At 45.0% G+C, this 16,653-nt stretch overlaps 1 protein-coding gene across 1 annotated transcript in view; it reads right to left on the bottom strand.

Annotated features, from left to right (window-relative positions):
- Positions 1 to 16,653, bottom strand: part of LOC106591314 (nuclear receptor coactivator 2) — a 164,105-nt gene that overhangs the window by 39,120 nt on the left and 108,332 nt on the right. Inside the window, 3 exon segments of the mRNA XM_045710715.1 lie at positions 8,045 to 8,192; positions 9,521 to 9,661; positions 11,723 to 11,824. Of these exon segments, the coding sequence (XP_045566671.1) occupies positions 8,045 to 8,192; positions 9,521 to 9,661; positions 11,723 to 11,824 (391 nt within the window).

The following is a 16,653-nucleotide window of genomic DNA, read 5'->3' on the forward strand; positions in this document are numbered from 1 at the left end:
CACACCCTAAACCCTAATGTTAACCACTCACTCACACACACTGTCACACCCTAAACCCTAATGTTAACCACTCACTCACACACACTGTCACACTATACACCCTAAACCCTAATGTTAACCACTCACTCACACACACTGTCACACTATACACCCTAAACCCTAATGTTAACCACTCACTCACACACACTGTCACACTATACACCCTAAACCCTAATGTTAACCACTCACTCACACACACTGTCACACCCTAAACCCTAATGTTAACCACTCACTCACACACACTGTCACACCCTAAACCCTAATGTTAACCACTCACTCACACACACTGTCACACCCTAAACCCTAATGTTAACCACTCACTCACACACACTGTCACACCCTAAAAAACTAATGTTAACCACTCACTCACACACACTGTCACACCCTAAACCCTAATGTTAACCACTCACTCACACACACTGTCACACCCTAAACCCTAATGTTAAATACTCACTCACACACACTGTCACACTATACACCCTGAACCCTAATGTTAACCACTCACTGGTTAAACCCTAATGTTAACCACTCACTCACACACACTGTCACACTATACACCCTAAACCCTAATGTTAACCACTCACTCACACACACTGTCACACTATACACCCTAAACCCTAATGTTAACCACTCACTCACACACACTGTCACACTATACACCCTGAACCCTAATGTTAACCACTCACTCACACACACTGTCACACTATACACCCTAAACCCTAATGTTAACCACTCACTCACACACACTGTCACACTATACACCCTAAACCCTAATGTTAACCACTCACTCACACACACTGTCACACTATACACCCTAAACCCTAATGTTAACCACTCACTCACACACACTGTCACACTATACACCCTAAACCCTAATGTTAACCACTCACTCACACACACTGTCACACTATACACCCTAAACCCTAATGTTAACCACTCACTCACACACACTGTCACACGATACACCCTAAACCCTAATGTTAACCACTCACTCACACACACTGTCACACTATACACCCTAAACCCTAATGATAACCACTCGCTGGTTCCACCCTAATGTTAACCACTCACTCACACACACTGTCACACTATACACCCTAAACCCTAATGTTAACCACTCACTCACACACACTGTCACACTATACACCCTAAACCCTAATGTTAACCACTCGCTGGTTCCACCCTAATGTTAACCACTCACTCACACACACTGTCACACTATACACCCTAAACCCTAATGTTAACCACTCACTCACACACACTGTCACACTATACACCCTAAACCCTAATGTTAACCACTCACTCACACACACTGTCACACTATACACCCTAATGATAACCACTCACTCACACACACTGTCACACTATACACCCTAAACCCTAATGTTAACCACTCACTCACACACACTGTCACACTATACACCCTAAACCCTAATGTTAACCACTCACTCACACACACTGTCACACTATACACCCTGAACCCTAATGTTAACCACTCAGTCACACACACTGTCACACTATACACCCTAAACCCTAATGTTAACCACTCACTCACACACACTGTCACACTATACACCCTAAACCCTAATGTTAACCACTCACTCACACACACTGTCACACGATACACCCTAAACCCTAATGTTAACCACTCACTCACACACACTGTCACACTATACACCCTAAACCCTAATGTTAACCACTCACTCACACACACTGTCACACTATACACCCTGAAACCCTAATGTTAACCACTCACTCACACACACTGTCACACTATACACCCTAAACCCTAATGTTAACCACTCACTCACACACACTGTCACACTATACACCCTAAACCCTAATGTTAACCACTCACTCACACACACTGTCACACTATACACCCTAAACCCTAATGTTAACCACTCACTCACACACACTGTCACACTATACACCCTAAACCCTAATGTTAACCACTCACTCACACACACTGTCACACTATACACCCTGAACCCTAATGTTAACCACTCACTCACACACACTGTCACACTATACACCCTAAACCCTAATGTTAACCACTCACTCACACACACTGTCACACTATACACCCTGAACCCTAATGTTAACCACTCACTCACACACACTGTCACACTATACACCCTAAACCCTAATGTTAACCACTCACTCACACACACTGTCACACTATACACCCTAATGATAACCACTCACTCACACACACTGTCACACTATACACCCTGAAACCCTAATGTTAACCACTCACTCACACACACTGTCACACTATACACCCTAAACCCTAATGTTAACCACTCGCTGGTTCCACCCTAATGTTAACCACTCACTCACACACACTGTCACACTATACACCCTAATGATAACCACTCGCTGGTTCCACCCTAATGTTAACCACTCGCTGGTTCCACCCTAATGTTAACCACTCGCTCACACACACTGTCACACTATACACCCTGAACCCTAATGTTAACCACTCACTCACACACACTGTCACACTATACACCCTAAACCCTAATGTTAACCACTCACTCACACACACTGTCACACTATACACCCTGAAACCCTAATGTTAACCACTCACTGGTTCCACCCTAATGTTAACCACTCACTCACACACACTGTCACACTATACACCCTAAACCCTAATGTTAACCACTCACTCACACACACTGTCACACTATACACCCTGAAACCCTAATGTTAACCACTCACTCACACACACTGTCACACTATACACCCTAATGATAACCACTCGCTGGTTCCACCCTAATGTTAACCACTCATTCACACACACTGTCACACTATACACCCTAAACCCTAATGTTAACCACTCACTCACACACACTGTCACACTATACACCCTGAACCCTAATGTTAACCACTCACTCACACACACTGTCACACTATACACCCTGAAACCCTATGTTAACCACTCACTCACACACACTGTCACACTATACACCCTAATGATAACCACTCGCTGGTTCCACCCTAATGTTAACCACTCACTCACACACACTGTCACACTATACACCCTAAACCCTAATGTTAACCACTCGCTGGTTCCACCCTAATGTTAACCACTCGCTGGTTAAACCCTAATGTTAACCACTCTCTGGTTACTTACACCCTAATGTTAACCACTCTCTGGTTAAACCCTAATGTTAACCACTCTCTGGTTACTTACACCCTAATGTTAACCACTCTCTGATTACACCCTAATGTTAACCACTCTCTGGTTACTTACACCCTAATGTTAACCACTCTCTGGTTACTTACACCCTAATGTTAACCACTCTCTGATTACACCCTAATGTTAACCACTCGCTGGTTACACCCTAATGATAACCACTCGCTGGTTACACCCTAATGTTAACCACTCTCTGGTTACTTACACCCTAATGTTAACCACTCTCTGATTACACCCTAATGTTAACCACTCTCTGGTTACTTACACCCTAATGTTAACCACTCTCTGATTACACCCTAATGTTAACCACTCGCTGGTTACACCCTAATGATAACCACTCGCTGGTTACACCCTAATGATAACCACTCTCTGGTTACACCCTAATGATAACCACTCGCTGGTTACACCCTAATGTTAACCACTCGCTGGTTACACCCTAATGATAACCACTCTCTGCTTACACCCTAATGATAACCACTCGCTGGTTACACCCTAATGTTAACCACTCGCTGGTTACACCCTAATGTTAACCACTCGCTGGTTACACCCTAATGTTAACCACTCGCTGGTTCCACCCTAATGTTAACCACTCGCTGGTTCCACCCTAATGTTAACCACTCGCTGGTTAAACCCTAATGTTAACCACTCTCTGGTTACTTACACCCTAATGTTAACCACTCTCTGGTTAAACCCTAATGTTAACCACTCTCTGGTTACTTACACCCTAATGTTAACCACTCTCTGGTTACTTACACCCTGATGTTAACCACTCTCTGGTTACTTACACCCTAATGTTAACCACTCTCTGATTACACCCTAATGTTAACCACTCTCTGGTTACTTACACCCTAATGTTAACCACTCTCTGGTTACTTACACCCTAATGTTAACCACTCTCTGATTACACCCTAATGTTAACCACTCTCTGGTTACTTACACCCTAATGTTAACCACTCTCTGATTACACCCTAATGTTAACCACTCTCTGGTTACTTACACCCTAATGTTAACCACTCTCTGGTTACTTACACCCTAATGTTAACCACTCTCTGATTACACCCTAATGTTAACCACTCGCTGGTTACACCCTAATGATAACCACTCGCTGGTTACTTACACCCTAATGTTAACCACTCTCTGGTTACTTACACCCTAATGTTAACCACTCTCTGATTACACCCTAATGTTAACCACTCTCTGGTTACTTACACCCTAATGTTAACCACTCTCTGATTACACCCTAATGTTAACCACTCTCTGGTTACTTACACCCTAATGTTAACCACTCTCTGATTACACCCTAATGTTAACCACTCTCTGATTACACCCTAATGTTAACCACTCTCTGATTACACCCTAATGTTAACCACTCTCTGATTACACCCTAATGTTAACCACTCTCTGATTACACACTAATGTTAACCACTCTCTGATTACACCCTAATGTTAACCACTCTCTGATTACACCCTAATGTTAACCACTCTCTGGTTACTTACACCCTAATGTTAACCACTCTCTGGTTACTTACACCCTAATGTTAACCACTCTCTGATTACACCCTAATGTTAACCACTCTCTGATTACACCCTAATGTTAACCACTCTCTGGTTACTTACACCCTAATGTTAACCACTCTCTGATTACACCCTAATGTTAACCACTCTCTGATTACACCCTAATGTTAACCACTGGCTGGTTACACCCTAATGTTAACCACTCTCTGGTTACTTACACCCTAATGTTAACCACTCTCTGGTTACACCCTAATGTTAACCACTCTCTGATTACACCCTAATGTTAACCACTCTCTGATTACACCCTAACGTTAACCACTCTCTGATTACACCCTAATGTTAACCACTCTCTGATTACACCCTAATGTTAACCACTCTCTGGTTACTTACACCCTAATGTTAACCACTCTCTGGTTACTTACACCCTAATGTTAACCACTCTCTGATTACACCCTAATGTTAACCACTCTCTGGTTACTTACACCCTAATGTTAACCACTCTCTGATTACTTACACCCTAATGTTAACCACTCTCTGATTACTTACACCCTAATGTTAACCACTCTCTGATTACACCCTAATGTTAACCACTCTCTGATTACACCCTAATGTTAACCACTCTCTGGTTACTTACACCCTAATGTTAACCACTCTCTGGTTACTTACACCCTAATGTTAACCACTCTCTGGTTAAACCCTAATGTTAACCACTCTCTGGTTAAACCCTAATGTTAACCACTCGCTGGTTACACCCTAATGTTAACCACTCGCTGGTTACACCCTAATGTTAACCACTCTCTGATTACACCCTAATGTTAACCACTCTCTGATTACACCCTAATGTTAACCACTCTCTGATTACACCCTAATGTTAACCACTCTCTGATTACACCCTAATGTTAACCACTCTCTGATTACACCCTAATGTTAACCACTCTCTGATTACACCCTAATGTTAACCACTCTCTGATTACACCCTAATGTTAACCACTCTCTGGTTACTTACACCCTAATGTTAACCACTCTCTGGTTACTTACACCCTAATGTTAACCACTCTCTGATTACACCCTAATGTTAACCACTCTCTGATTACACCCTAATGTTAACCACTCGCTGGTTACACCCTAATGTTAACCACTCGCTGGTTACACCCTAATGTTAACCACTCGCTGGTTACACCCTAATGTTAACCACTCGCTGGTTAAACCCTAAACCCTTTTGACAGAGTAAGATATTCCCTTACTCCTGTAGAGACATGTAGAGCTGGGGTTAGGGGTTAGGGGTCAGGGAACATACCTCTGTAGCAGGTGTAGAGACATGTAGAGCTGGGGTTAGGGGTTAGGGGTCAGGGGTTAGGGGTTAGGGGTCAGGGAACATACCTCTGTAGCAGGTGTAGAGACATGTACAGTGCCTTGCGAAAGTATTCGGCCCCCTAGAACTTTTTGACCTTTTGCCACATTTCAGGCTTCAAACATAAATATATAAAACTGTAATTTTTTGTGAAGAATCAACAACAAGTGGGACACAATCATGAAGTGGAACGAAATTTATTGGATATTTCAAACTTTTTTAACAAATAAAAAACGGAAAAATTGGGCGTGCAAAATTATTCAGCCCCTTTAAGTTAATACTTTGTAGCGCCACCTTTCGCTGCGATTACAGCTGTAAGTCGCTTGGGGTATGTCTCTATCAGTTTTGCACATCGAGAGAGTGACATTTTTGCCCATTCCTCCTTGCAAAACAGCTCGAGCTCAGTGAGGTTGGATGGAGAGCGTTTGTGAACAGCAGTTTTCAGTTCTTTCCACAGATTCTCGATTGGATTCAGGTCTGGACTTTGACTTGGCCATTCTAACACCTGGATATGTTTATTTGTGAACCATTCCATTGTAGATTTTGCTTTATGTTTTGGATCATTGTCTTGTTGGAAGACAAATCTCCGTCCCAGTCTCAGGTCTTTTGCAGACTCCATCAGGTTTTCTTCCAGAATGGTCCTGTATTTGGCTCCATCCATCTTCCCATCAATTTTAACCATCTTCCCTGCCCCTGCTGAAGAAAAGCAGGCCCAAACCATGATGCTGCCACCACCATGTTTGACAGTGGGGATGGTGTGTTCAGGGTGATGAGCTGTGTTGCTTTTACGCCAAACATAACGTTTTGCATTGTTGCCAAAAAGTTCGATTTTGGTTTCATCTGACCAGAGCACCTTCTTCCACATGTTTGGTGTGTCTCCCAGGTGGCTAGTGGCAAACTTTAAACGACACTTTTTATGGATATCTTTAAGAAATGGCTTTCTTCTTGCCACTCTTCCATAAAGGCCAGATTTGTGCAGTATACGACTGATTGTTGTCCTATGGACAGAGTCTCCCACCTCAGCTGTAGATCTCTGCAGTTCATCCAGAGTGATCATGGGCCTCTTGGCTGCATCTCTGATCAGTCTTCTCCTTGTATGAGCTGAAAGTTTAGAGGGACGGCCGGGTCTTCGTAGATTTGCAGTGGTCTGATACTCCTTCCATTTCAATATTATCGCTTGCACAGTGCTCCTTGGGATGTTTAAAGCTTTGGAAATCTTTTTGTATCCAAATCCAGCTTTAAACTTCTCCACAACAGTATCTCGGACCTGCCTGGTGTGTTCCTTGTTCTTCATGATGCTCTCTGCGCTTTAAACGGACCTCTGAGACTATCACAGAGCAGGTGCATTTATACGGAGACTTGATTACACACAGGTGGATTCTATTTATCATCATTAGTCATTTAGGTCAACATTGGATCATTCAGAGATCCTCACTGAACTTCTGGAGAGAGTTTGCTGCACTGAAAGTAAAGGGGCTGAATAATTTTGCAGGGCCAATTTTTCAGTTTTTTATTTGTTAAAAAAGTTTGAAATATCCAATACATTTCGTTCCACTTCATGATTGTGTCCCACTTGTTGTTGATTCTTCACAAAAAATTACAGTTTTATATCTTTATGTTTGAAGCCTGAAATGTGGCAAAAGGTCGAAAAGTTCAAGGGGGCCGAATACTTTCGCAAGGCACTGTAGAGCTGGGGTTAGGGGTTAGGGGTCAGGGGTTAGGGGTCAGGGAACATAACTCTGTAGCAGGTGTAGAGACATGTAGAGCTGGGGTTAGGGGTTAGGGGTCAGGGAACATACCTCTGTAGCAGGTGTAGAGACATGTAGAGCTGGGGTTAGGGGTTAGGGGTCAGGGAACATACCTCTGTAGCAGGTGTAGAGACATGTAGAGCTGGGGTTAGGGGTCAGGGGTCAGGGGTTAAGGGTCAGGGAACATACCTCTGTAGCAGGTGTAGAGACATGTAGAGCTGGGGTTCGTTGGTGGCAGGGGAGCGGACCAGCTTGCTCTTGGTGTGAGCCGACACGATGGTCCCGTCTGACAGAGAGAACCTGTAGATGGGGCTGAACGCCTGGCCGTGACGCAACACTGCAGAGCACAGCGGCGAGGGAGAGTTAGAGAGGCAAGCTGGGATTCAAACAACAAAGCAGGCAACCCCGGCTGGAGAAATATAACTACTCTGGATGCATCCATGGAATCAACATGATGTGTTGGAATTCTCTAAGATGATACAGGCCTTGTCAGGAAGTCTACGATGATATAGGCCTTGTCAGGAAGTCTAAGATGATATAGGCCTTGTCTAAGATGATACAGGCCTTGTCAGGTAGTCTACGATGATACAGGCCTTGTCAGGTAGTCTAAGATGATACAGGCCTTGTCTGGTAGTCTAAGATGATACAGGCCTTGTCTGGTAGTCTAAGATGATACAGGCCTTGTCAGGAAGTCTAAGATGATACAGGCCTTGTCTGGTAGTCTAAGATGATACAGGCCTTGTCTGGTAGTCTAAGATGATACAGGCCTTGTCTGGTAGTCTACGATGATACAGGCCTTGTCAGGTAGTCTAAGATGATACAGGCCTTGTCTGGTAGTCTAAGATGATATAGGCCTTGTCTAAGATGATACAGGCCTTGTCTGGTAGTCTAAGATGATACAGGCCTTGTCTAAGATGATACAGGCCTTGTCTGGTAGTCTAAGATGATACAGGCCTTGTCTGGTAGTCTACGATGATACAGGCCTTGTCTGGTAGTCTAAGATGATACAGGCCTTGTCTAAGATGATACAGGCCTTGTCTGGTAGTCTAAGATGATATAGGCCTTGTCTAAGATGATACAGGCCTTGTCTGGTAGTCTACGATGATACAGGCCTTGTCAGGAAGTCTAAGATGATATAGGCCTTGTCTGGTAGTCTAAGATGATACAGGCCTTGTCTGGTAGTCTAAGATGATACAGGCCTTGTCTGGTAGTCTAAGATGATATAGGCCTTGTCTGGTAGTCTAAGATGATATAGGCCTTGTCTGGTAGTCTAAGATGATACAGGCCTTGTCTGGTAGTCTAAGATGATACAGGCCTTGTCTAAGATGATACAGGCCTTGTCTGGTAGTCTAAGATGATACAGGCCTTGTCTGGTAGTCTAAGATGATACAGGCCTTGTCTGGTAGTCTAAGATGATACAGGCCTTGTCTGGTAGTCTAAGATGATACAGGCCTTGTCTGGTAGTCTACGATGATACAGGCCTTGTCTGGTAGTCTAAGATGATACAGGCCTTGTCTGGTAGTCTAAGATGATACAGGCCTTGTCTGGTAGTCTACGATGATACAGGCCTTGTCTGGTAGTCTAAGATGATACAGGCCTTGTCTAAGATGATACAGGCCTTGTCTGGTAGTCTAAGATGATACAGGCCTTGTCTGGTAGTCTCACCCTCTTGTTGGTGTCTCTTGGCGAAGGACATCTCTCCGTCGTTCTGTAGGTGAAACCTCTGGATGCTTCTCCTCACCAGGTCTTCCCAGCCAGGCTTCATAGAGGCTCTCAGAAGACTGGTGTCTAGTGATGTGATCTTACCTAGGGACACAGCGGAGAGAGAGAGAGAGCCAGGCTACTGATCACAAATATGTGTGTGTATACTGTCCACACATCAGTGGCAGGTAGACAGACAGACAGACAGACAGACAGACAGACAGACAGACAGACAGACAGACAGACAGACAGACAGACAGACAGACAGACAGACAGACAGACAGACAGACAGACAGACAGACAGACAGACAGACAGGTTGGCGATGCAAACAGTTACTTTATAATTGACCTCACAGCCAGTTGAAAGAGGAGCACAGTACAAAGTGTGTGAGAGGGTAGGGGTGGGCATCTCTCCACTACTATATAATCAGTGTCAAGTGTTTGATATAGAGTTTGATGTTCTTTATGTGTGTTAACAGAAACAGTAGCTGGTCCTTGGGCACTGCCCAGGCTGAGAGTGGGGTGGTATACAGCTGGAAGATAGGTCTATATTAACAGTAGCTGGTCCTTGGACACTGCCCAGGCTGAGAGTGGGGTGGTATACAGCTGGAAGATAGGTCTATATTAACAGTAGCTGGTCCTTGGACACTGCCCAGGCTGAGAGTGGGGTGGTATACAGCTGGAAGATAGGTCTATATTAACAGTAGCTGGTCCTTGGACACTGCCCAGGCTGAGAGTGGGGTGGTATACAGCTGGAAGATAGGTCTCTAACAGAAACAGTAGCTGGTCCTTGGGCACTGCCCAGGCTGAGAGTGGGGTGGTATACAGCTGGAAGATAGGTCTATATTAACAGTAGATGGTCCTTGGACACTGCCCAGGCTGAGAGTGGGGTGGTATACAGCTGGAAGATAGGTCTATATTAACAGTAGCTGGTCCTTGGACACTGCCCAGGCTGAGAGTGGGGTGGTATACAGCTGGAAGATAGGTCTCTAACAGAAACAGTAGCTGGTCCTTGGGCACTGCCCAGGCTGAGAGTGGGGTGGTATACAGCTGGAAGATAGGTCTATATTAACAGTATCTGGTCCTTGGGCACTGCCCAGGCTGAGAGTGGGGTGGTATACAGCTGGAAGATAGGTCTATATTAACAGTAGCTGGTCCTTGGACACTGCCCAGGCTGAGAGTGGGGTGGTATACAGCTGGAAGATAGGTCTATATTAACAGTAGCTGGTCCTTGGACACTGCCCAGGCTGAGAGTGGGGTGGTATACAGCTGGAAGATAGGTCTATATTAACAGTAGCTGGTCCTTGGGCACTGCCCAGGCTGAGAGTGGGGTGGTATACAGCTGGAAGATAGGTCTATATTAACAGTAGCTGGTCCTTGGACACTGCCCAGGCTGAGAGTGGGGTGGTATACAGCTGGAAGATAGGTCTATATTAACAGTAGCTGGTCCTTGGACACTGCCCAGGCTGAGAGTGGGGTGGTATACAGCTGGAAGATAGGTCTATATTAACAGTAGCTGGTCCTTGGACACTGCCCAGGCTGAGAGTGGGGTGGTATTCAGCTGGAAGATAGGTCTCTAACAGAAACAGTAGCTGGTCCTTGGGCACTGCCCAGGCTGAGAGTGGGGTGGTATTCAGCTGGAAGATAGGTCTATATTAACAGTAGCTGGTCCTTGGACACTGCCCAGGCTGAGAGTGGGGTGGTATACAGCTGGAAGATAGGTCTCTAACAGAAACAGTAGCTGGTCCTTGGGCACTGCCCAGGATGAGAGTGGGGTGGTATACAGCTGGAAGATAGGTCTATATTAACAGTATCTGGTCCTTGGACACTGCCCAGGCTGAGAGTGGGGTGGTATACAGCTGGAAGATAGGTCTCTATTAACAGAAACAGTAGCTGGTCCTTGGACACTGCCCAGGCTGAGAGTGGGGTGGTATACAGTACAATGGTTCTCTCTTGACAGTGACAACCTGAGAAACTGTCATTGGCTACCTCCCAACCTAGTCATTAAAGACTGTTCTGCAATTGGTTCCAGTCCGTCTGATCATTTAAATATTGTTTTCTGATTGATTAAGAACTCTCTGGTGGACTGCCTTGGTCATAATTCTGTGGCTGTGTGATTGGTTAATGCCAGACAGCTGGTATGATCGTAGTGCTGTGATTGGTTACCTTGCAGGTCCTGGCGGGTGGTGAAGCTCTCGTGCGTGGGCAGAACGGGCCGCTCCTTCATGGGCATCCTGCGAGCCACACAGATCAGACATGACTGGAAGTCTGGAGGGGGAGAGAGAAAGAGAAAGAGAGAGAGAGAGAAACAAATAGGCTTACTACCCAAACACAGAACAGACCACATACATACATTCCACACAGTAATAAAGCAGCATGTTCATCAGAACAGCAGAGGAAAGTATCAGCACGGTTTGTTAATGATCTGAATGTTCGTGATTACATATGGCATGATGGATTATATTACAAAACCCTCCACAGCTGCGTTGGGAGGGGAGTAAATGTCATAAAACCTATTTACTCAAAATAACAAATGTAGCATTAAAATGAACAATAAAACAGAATGTTTTTGTAAAAGCGCGAGGGGTGAGACAAGGGTGCAGTTTTAAGTCCAACCCTGTTCAACGTCTATATCAACAAACTACCAGTGTTGTTGGAACCAATCTGCAACCCTTAAAGATGAGGTCAGATTCCTGTTTTATCCAGGTGACCTTGTCCTACTGTCACCAACAGATCAAGGTCTACACCAGGTGACCTTGTCCTACTGTCACCAACAGATCAAGGTCTACACCAGGTGACCTTGTCCTACTGTCACCAACAGATCAAGGTCTACACCAGATGACCTTGTCCTACTGTCACCAACAGATCAAGGTCTACACCAGGTGACCTTGTCCTACTGTCACCAACAGATCAAGGTCTACACCAGGTGACCTTGTCCTACTGTCACCAACAGATCAAGGTCTACACCAGGTGACCTTGTCCTACTGTCACCAACAGATCAAGGTCTACACCAGATGACCTTGTCCTACTGTCACCAACAGATCAAGGTCTACACCAGGTGACCTTTTCCTACTGTCACCAACAGATCAAGGTCTACACCAGATGACCTTGTCCTACTGTCACCAACAGATCAAGGTCTACACCAGGTGACCTTGTCCTACTGTCACCAACAGATCAAGGTCTACACCAGATTACCTTGTCCTACTGTCACCAACAGATCAAGGTCGACACCAGATGACCTTGTCCTACTGTCACCAACAGATCAAGGTCTACACCAGATTACCTTGTCCTACTGTCACCAACAGATCAAGGTCGACACCAGGTGACCTTGTCCTACTGTCACCAACAGATCAAGGTCTACACCAGGTGACCTTGTCCTACTGTCACCAACAGATCAAGGTCTACACCAGGTGACCTTGTCCTACTGTCACCAACAGATCAAGGTCTACACCAGGTGACCTTGTCCTACTGTCACCAACAGATCAAGGTCTACACCAGGTGACCTTGTCCTACTGTCACCAACAGATCAAGGTCAACACCAGGTGACCTTGTCCTACTGTCACCAACAGATCAAGGTCTACACCAGGTGACCTTGTCCTACTGTCACCAACAGATCAAGGTCAACACCAGGTGACCTTGTCCTACTGTCACCAACAGATCAAGGTCTACACCAGGTGACCTTGTCCTACTGTCACCAACAGATCAAGGTCTACACCAGGTGACCTTGTCCTACTGTCACCAACAGATCAAGGTCTACACCAGGTGACCTTGTCCTACTGTCACCAACAGATCAAGGTCAACACCAGGTGACCTTGTCCTACTGTCACCAACAGATCAAGGTCTACACCAGGTGACCTTGTCCTACTGTCACCAACAGATCAAGGTCAACACCAGGTGACCTTGTCCTACTGTCACCAACAGATCAAGGTCTACACCAGGTGACCTTGTCCTACTGTCACCAACAGATCAAGGTCTACACCAGGTGACCTTGTCCTACTGTCACCAACAGATCAAGGTCTACACCAGGTGACCTTGTCCTACTGTCACCAACAGATCAAGGTCTACACCAGGTGACCTTGTCCTACTGTCACCAACAGATCAAGGTCAACACCAGATGACCTTGTCCTACTGTCACCAACAGATCAGGGTCTACACCAGGTGACCTTGTCCTACTGTCACCAACAGATCAAGGTCTACACCAGGTGACCTTGTCCTACTGTCACCAACAGATCAAGGTCTACACCAGGTGACCTTGTCCTACTGTCACCAACAGATCAAGGTCTACACCAGGTGACCTTGTCCTACTGTCACCAACAGATCAAGGTCTACACCAGGTGACCTTGTCCTACTGTCACCAACAGATCAAGGTCTACACCAGGTGACCTTGTCCTACTGTCACCAACAGATCAAGGTCTACACCAGGTGACCTTGTCCTACTGTCACCAACAGATCAAGGTCTACACCAGGTGACCTTGTCCTACTGTCACCAACAGATCAAGGTCTACACCAGGTGACCTTGTCCTACTGTCACCAACAGATCAAGGTCTACACCAGGTGACCTTGTCCTACTGTCACCAACAGATCAAGGTCTACACCAGGTGACCTTGTCCTACTGTCACCAACAGATCAAGGTCTACACCAGGTGACCTTGTCCTACTGTCACCAACAGATCAAGGTCAACAGGGATAACTAAACATCCACTGGGAATACAGTATCACCTGGGCCATTGACATCAAGTTGCGATTTTCCAGAAAAAGGGAATCAGAGCAACGGACACTCCTTCAAATGAGGAAATACCACGGTTACCAGAGAGGAAGGAACCGCTCAGGGATTTCCCCATCTGGCCAATGGTGGCTTTAAGAGAGTCACCAGAGTTTAATGGCTGTGATAGGAGAAAACTGAGGATAAATCGACATTGTAGTTACTCCACAATACCTAACCTAATTGACAGAGTGAAAAGAAGGAAGCCTGTACAGAAATATTCCATGTGGCAAATCAATTAACTTTTTGTCCTGAATAAAAAGTGTTGTTTGGTGCATTTCCCCCCCCAAAAAAACACTTTTCATCAATTTGTATAGCAGACCCTTGTGCCAAATGGAGTCAAAACCTTCTTTGAAATCAACAAAGCATGAGAAGACTTTGCCTTCGTTTTGGTTTTCTTGTTACTAAGGTGTGCAGGGTGAATACGTGGTCTGTCATTCGTTAATTTGGTAAAAATCCAATTTGACATTTTCTCGGTATGTTGTTTTCACTGAGGAAAGTCTGCTGTTAATGAGAATGCAGAGGATTCTATGGATTCTTCAATTACATTGAACTGATTTCTGTTGTATTTCTGTATTGTTTTAGTGATTCACCATAGTGAAGACATTTCTGGGTCTCTATGTTTTTGGTTGGATAGGTTTCTTACATTTCTTTTTTTCCCCCTTCGGTTTTTGCATTCTTCATCAAACCATTTGTCATTGTATTTTCTTAGGTTATCCGGTTGATATTTTTTAGATTTGATAGGGATTCAGGTTCCGGATAACCTAAGAAAATACAATGACAAATGGTTTGATCAAATATAGTGTTTAGGTTTTCTACAGCCAAGTTTACACCTTCACTATTACAGTGAAACGTTTTGTCCAGGAAGTTGTCTAGAAGGGATTGATTTTGTTGTTTGGTTGGTTTCTACACTACATTCCTTCCATCTAGAGCATTTCTTAATATTAATCAGTTCCTTTGTCTTTGACGCCTCATGGTTGAGTATAGCTCTGTTCAAGTAGACTGTGATTTTGCTGTGATCTGATAGTGGTGTCAGTGGGCTGACTGAACGCTCTGAGAGAATCTGGGTTAAGGTCAGTGATAAAGTACTACTGACAAGGGATGAGCTATAGGTGTACCTACCATAGGAGGCCCCTCGAAGCCTACCATTGAATATGTACATACCCAGCATCTAACAGAGCTGCAGGAGTTTATGTGCTTCTCTCTCTCCCTGTCCATCTATCCATCCCCCTCTACCCCTCCCTCTTTCCCAGTCTTACTCCCCCTCTCTTTCCTTGTCTTTCCTTGTCTGTCTCTCTCTCTCTTTCCTTGTCTTTCCTTGTCTGTCTCTCTCTCTCCTTCCTTGTCTGTCCTTCTCTCTCTCTCTCTCTCTCTCTCTCTCTCTCTCTCTCTCTCTCTCTCTCTCTCTCTCTCGCTCTCTCTCTCTCTTCTCTCTCTCTCTTTTTTTTCTCCCTCTCTAACCCTCTCTCTCCCTCTCCCTCTCTCCTCATCTTCCTCCCCTTCTTCCTACCTGGCGAGATTGCTCAGCACACCCATTCCTGCAGTAATTGATTAGTCCTCCTGACATCTGGAACAGGCTACAGGAGGCATATGAACAAGAAGAAGAAGAACTAGGTGGGAGTTTACATTTGTCCTGTTTCACACCAGTTACAGTGTGAATGTGGGTCTCGGAGAGCGGGGTCACAGCCAGGGACTGCCATTATCAACCCTGGAGCAATAAGGGGCACAGCTCAGAGATTCAAACTAGCGACCTTACGGTGTCTGATCCAACTCTTTAACCTCTAGGTTACCTGCTGCCCTCTATAGTGCCCTCACTCAAAACCAGTTCAAATGTATACACATTTTAAAAAATAAAAAAAATGACACACATATATCGATCTCTAATCAGGGACTGATTTATACCTGGAACACCAGGTGAGTGCAATTAAATATCAGGTTGAACAGAAGGAAAGGTCATTCATTCCGGACCTCGTAGGGGAAGACTTGATATAGGGAATAAGAGGCAGAACTTTTTCTCATTTCCTTAAATCAGCACTGACATGACGGCCGTGTCCCAAATGGCACCCTATTCCCTACAGTGCAACACTTTTGATAAGAGCTATTACGCCCATCTCAAATGTAGTGCACTACATAGGGAATAGGGTGCCATAGGGCTCTGGTCTAACATAGTGCACTACATAGGGACTAGGGTGCCATTTGGGATGAAGGTGATAACTAGCTATCCAGATCTGTGCAGATGAAGGATGAAGAGGCAACTAGTAGACTATTGAAATTCACCCTGAGTGTATAGTCCAGTCAGGTAGTACGCTAAACTAAAGCTAGCCAAAGAGAGACAA

Source organism: Salmo salar, chromosome ssa29, assembly GCF_905237065.1.
Source record: "Salmo salar chromosome ssa29, Ssal_v3.1, whole genome shotgun sequence".
NCBI classification, from domain to species: domain Eukaryota; kingdom Metazoa; phylum Chordata; class Actinopteri; order Salmoniformes; family Salmonidae; genus Salmo; species Salmo salar.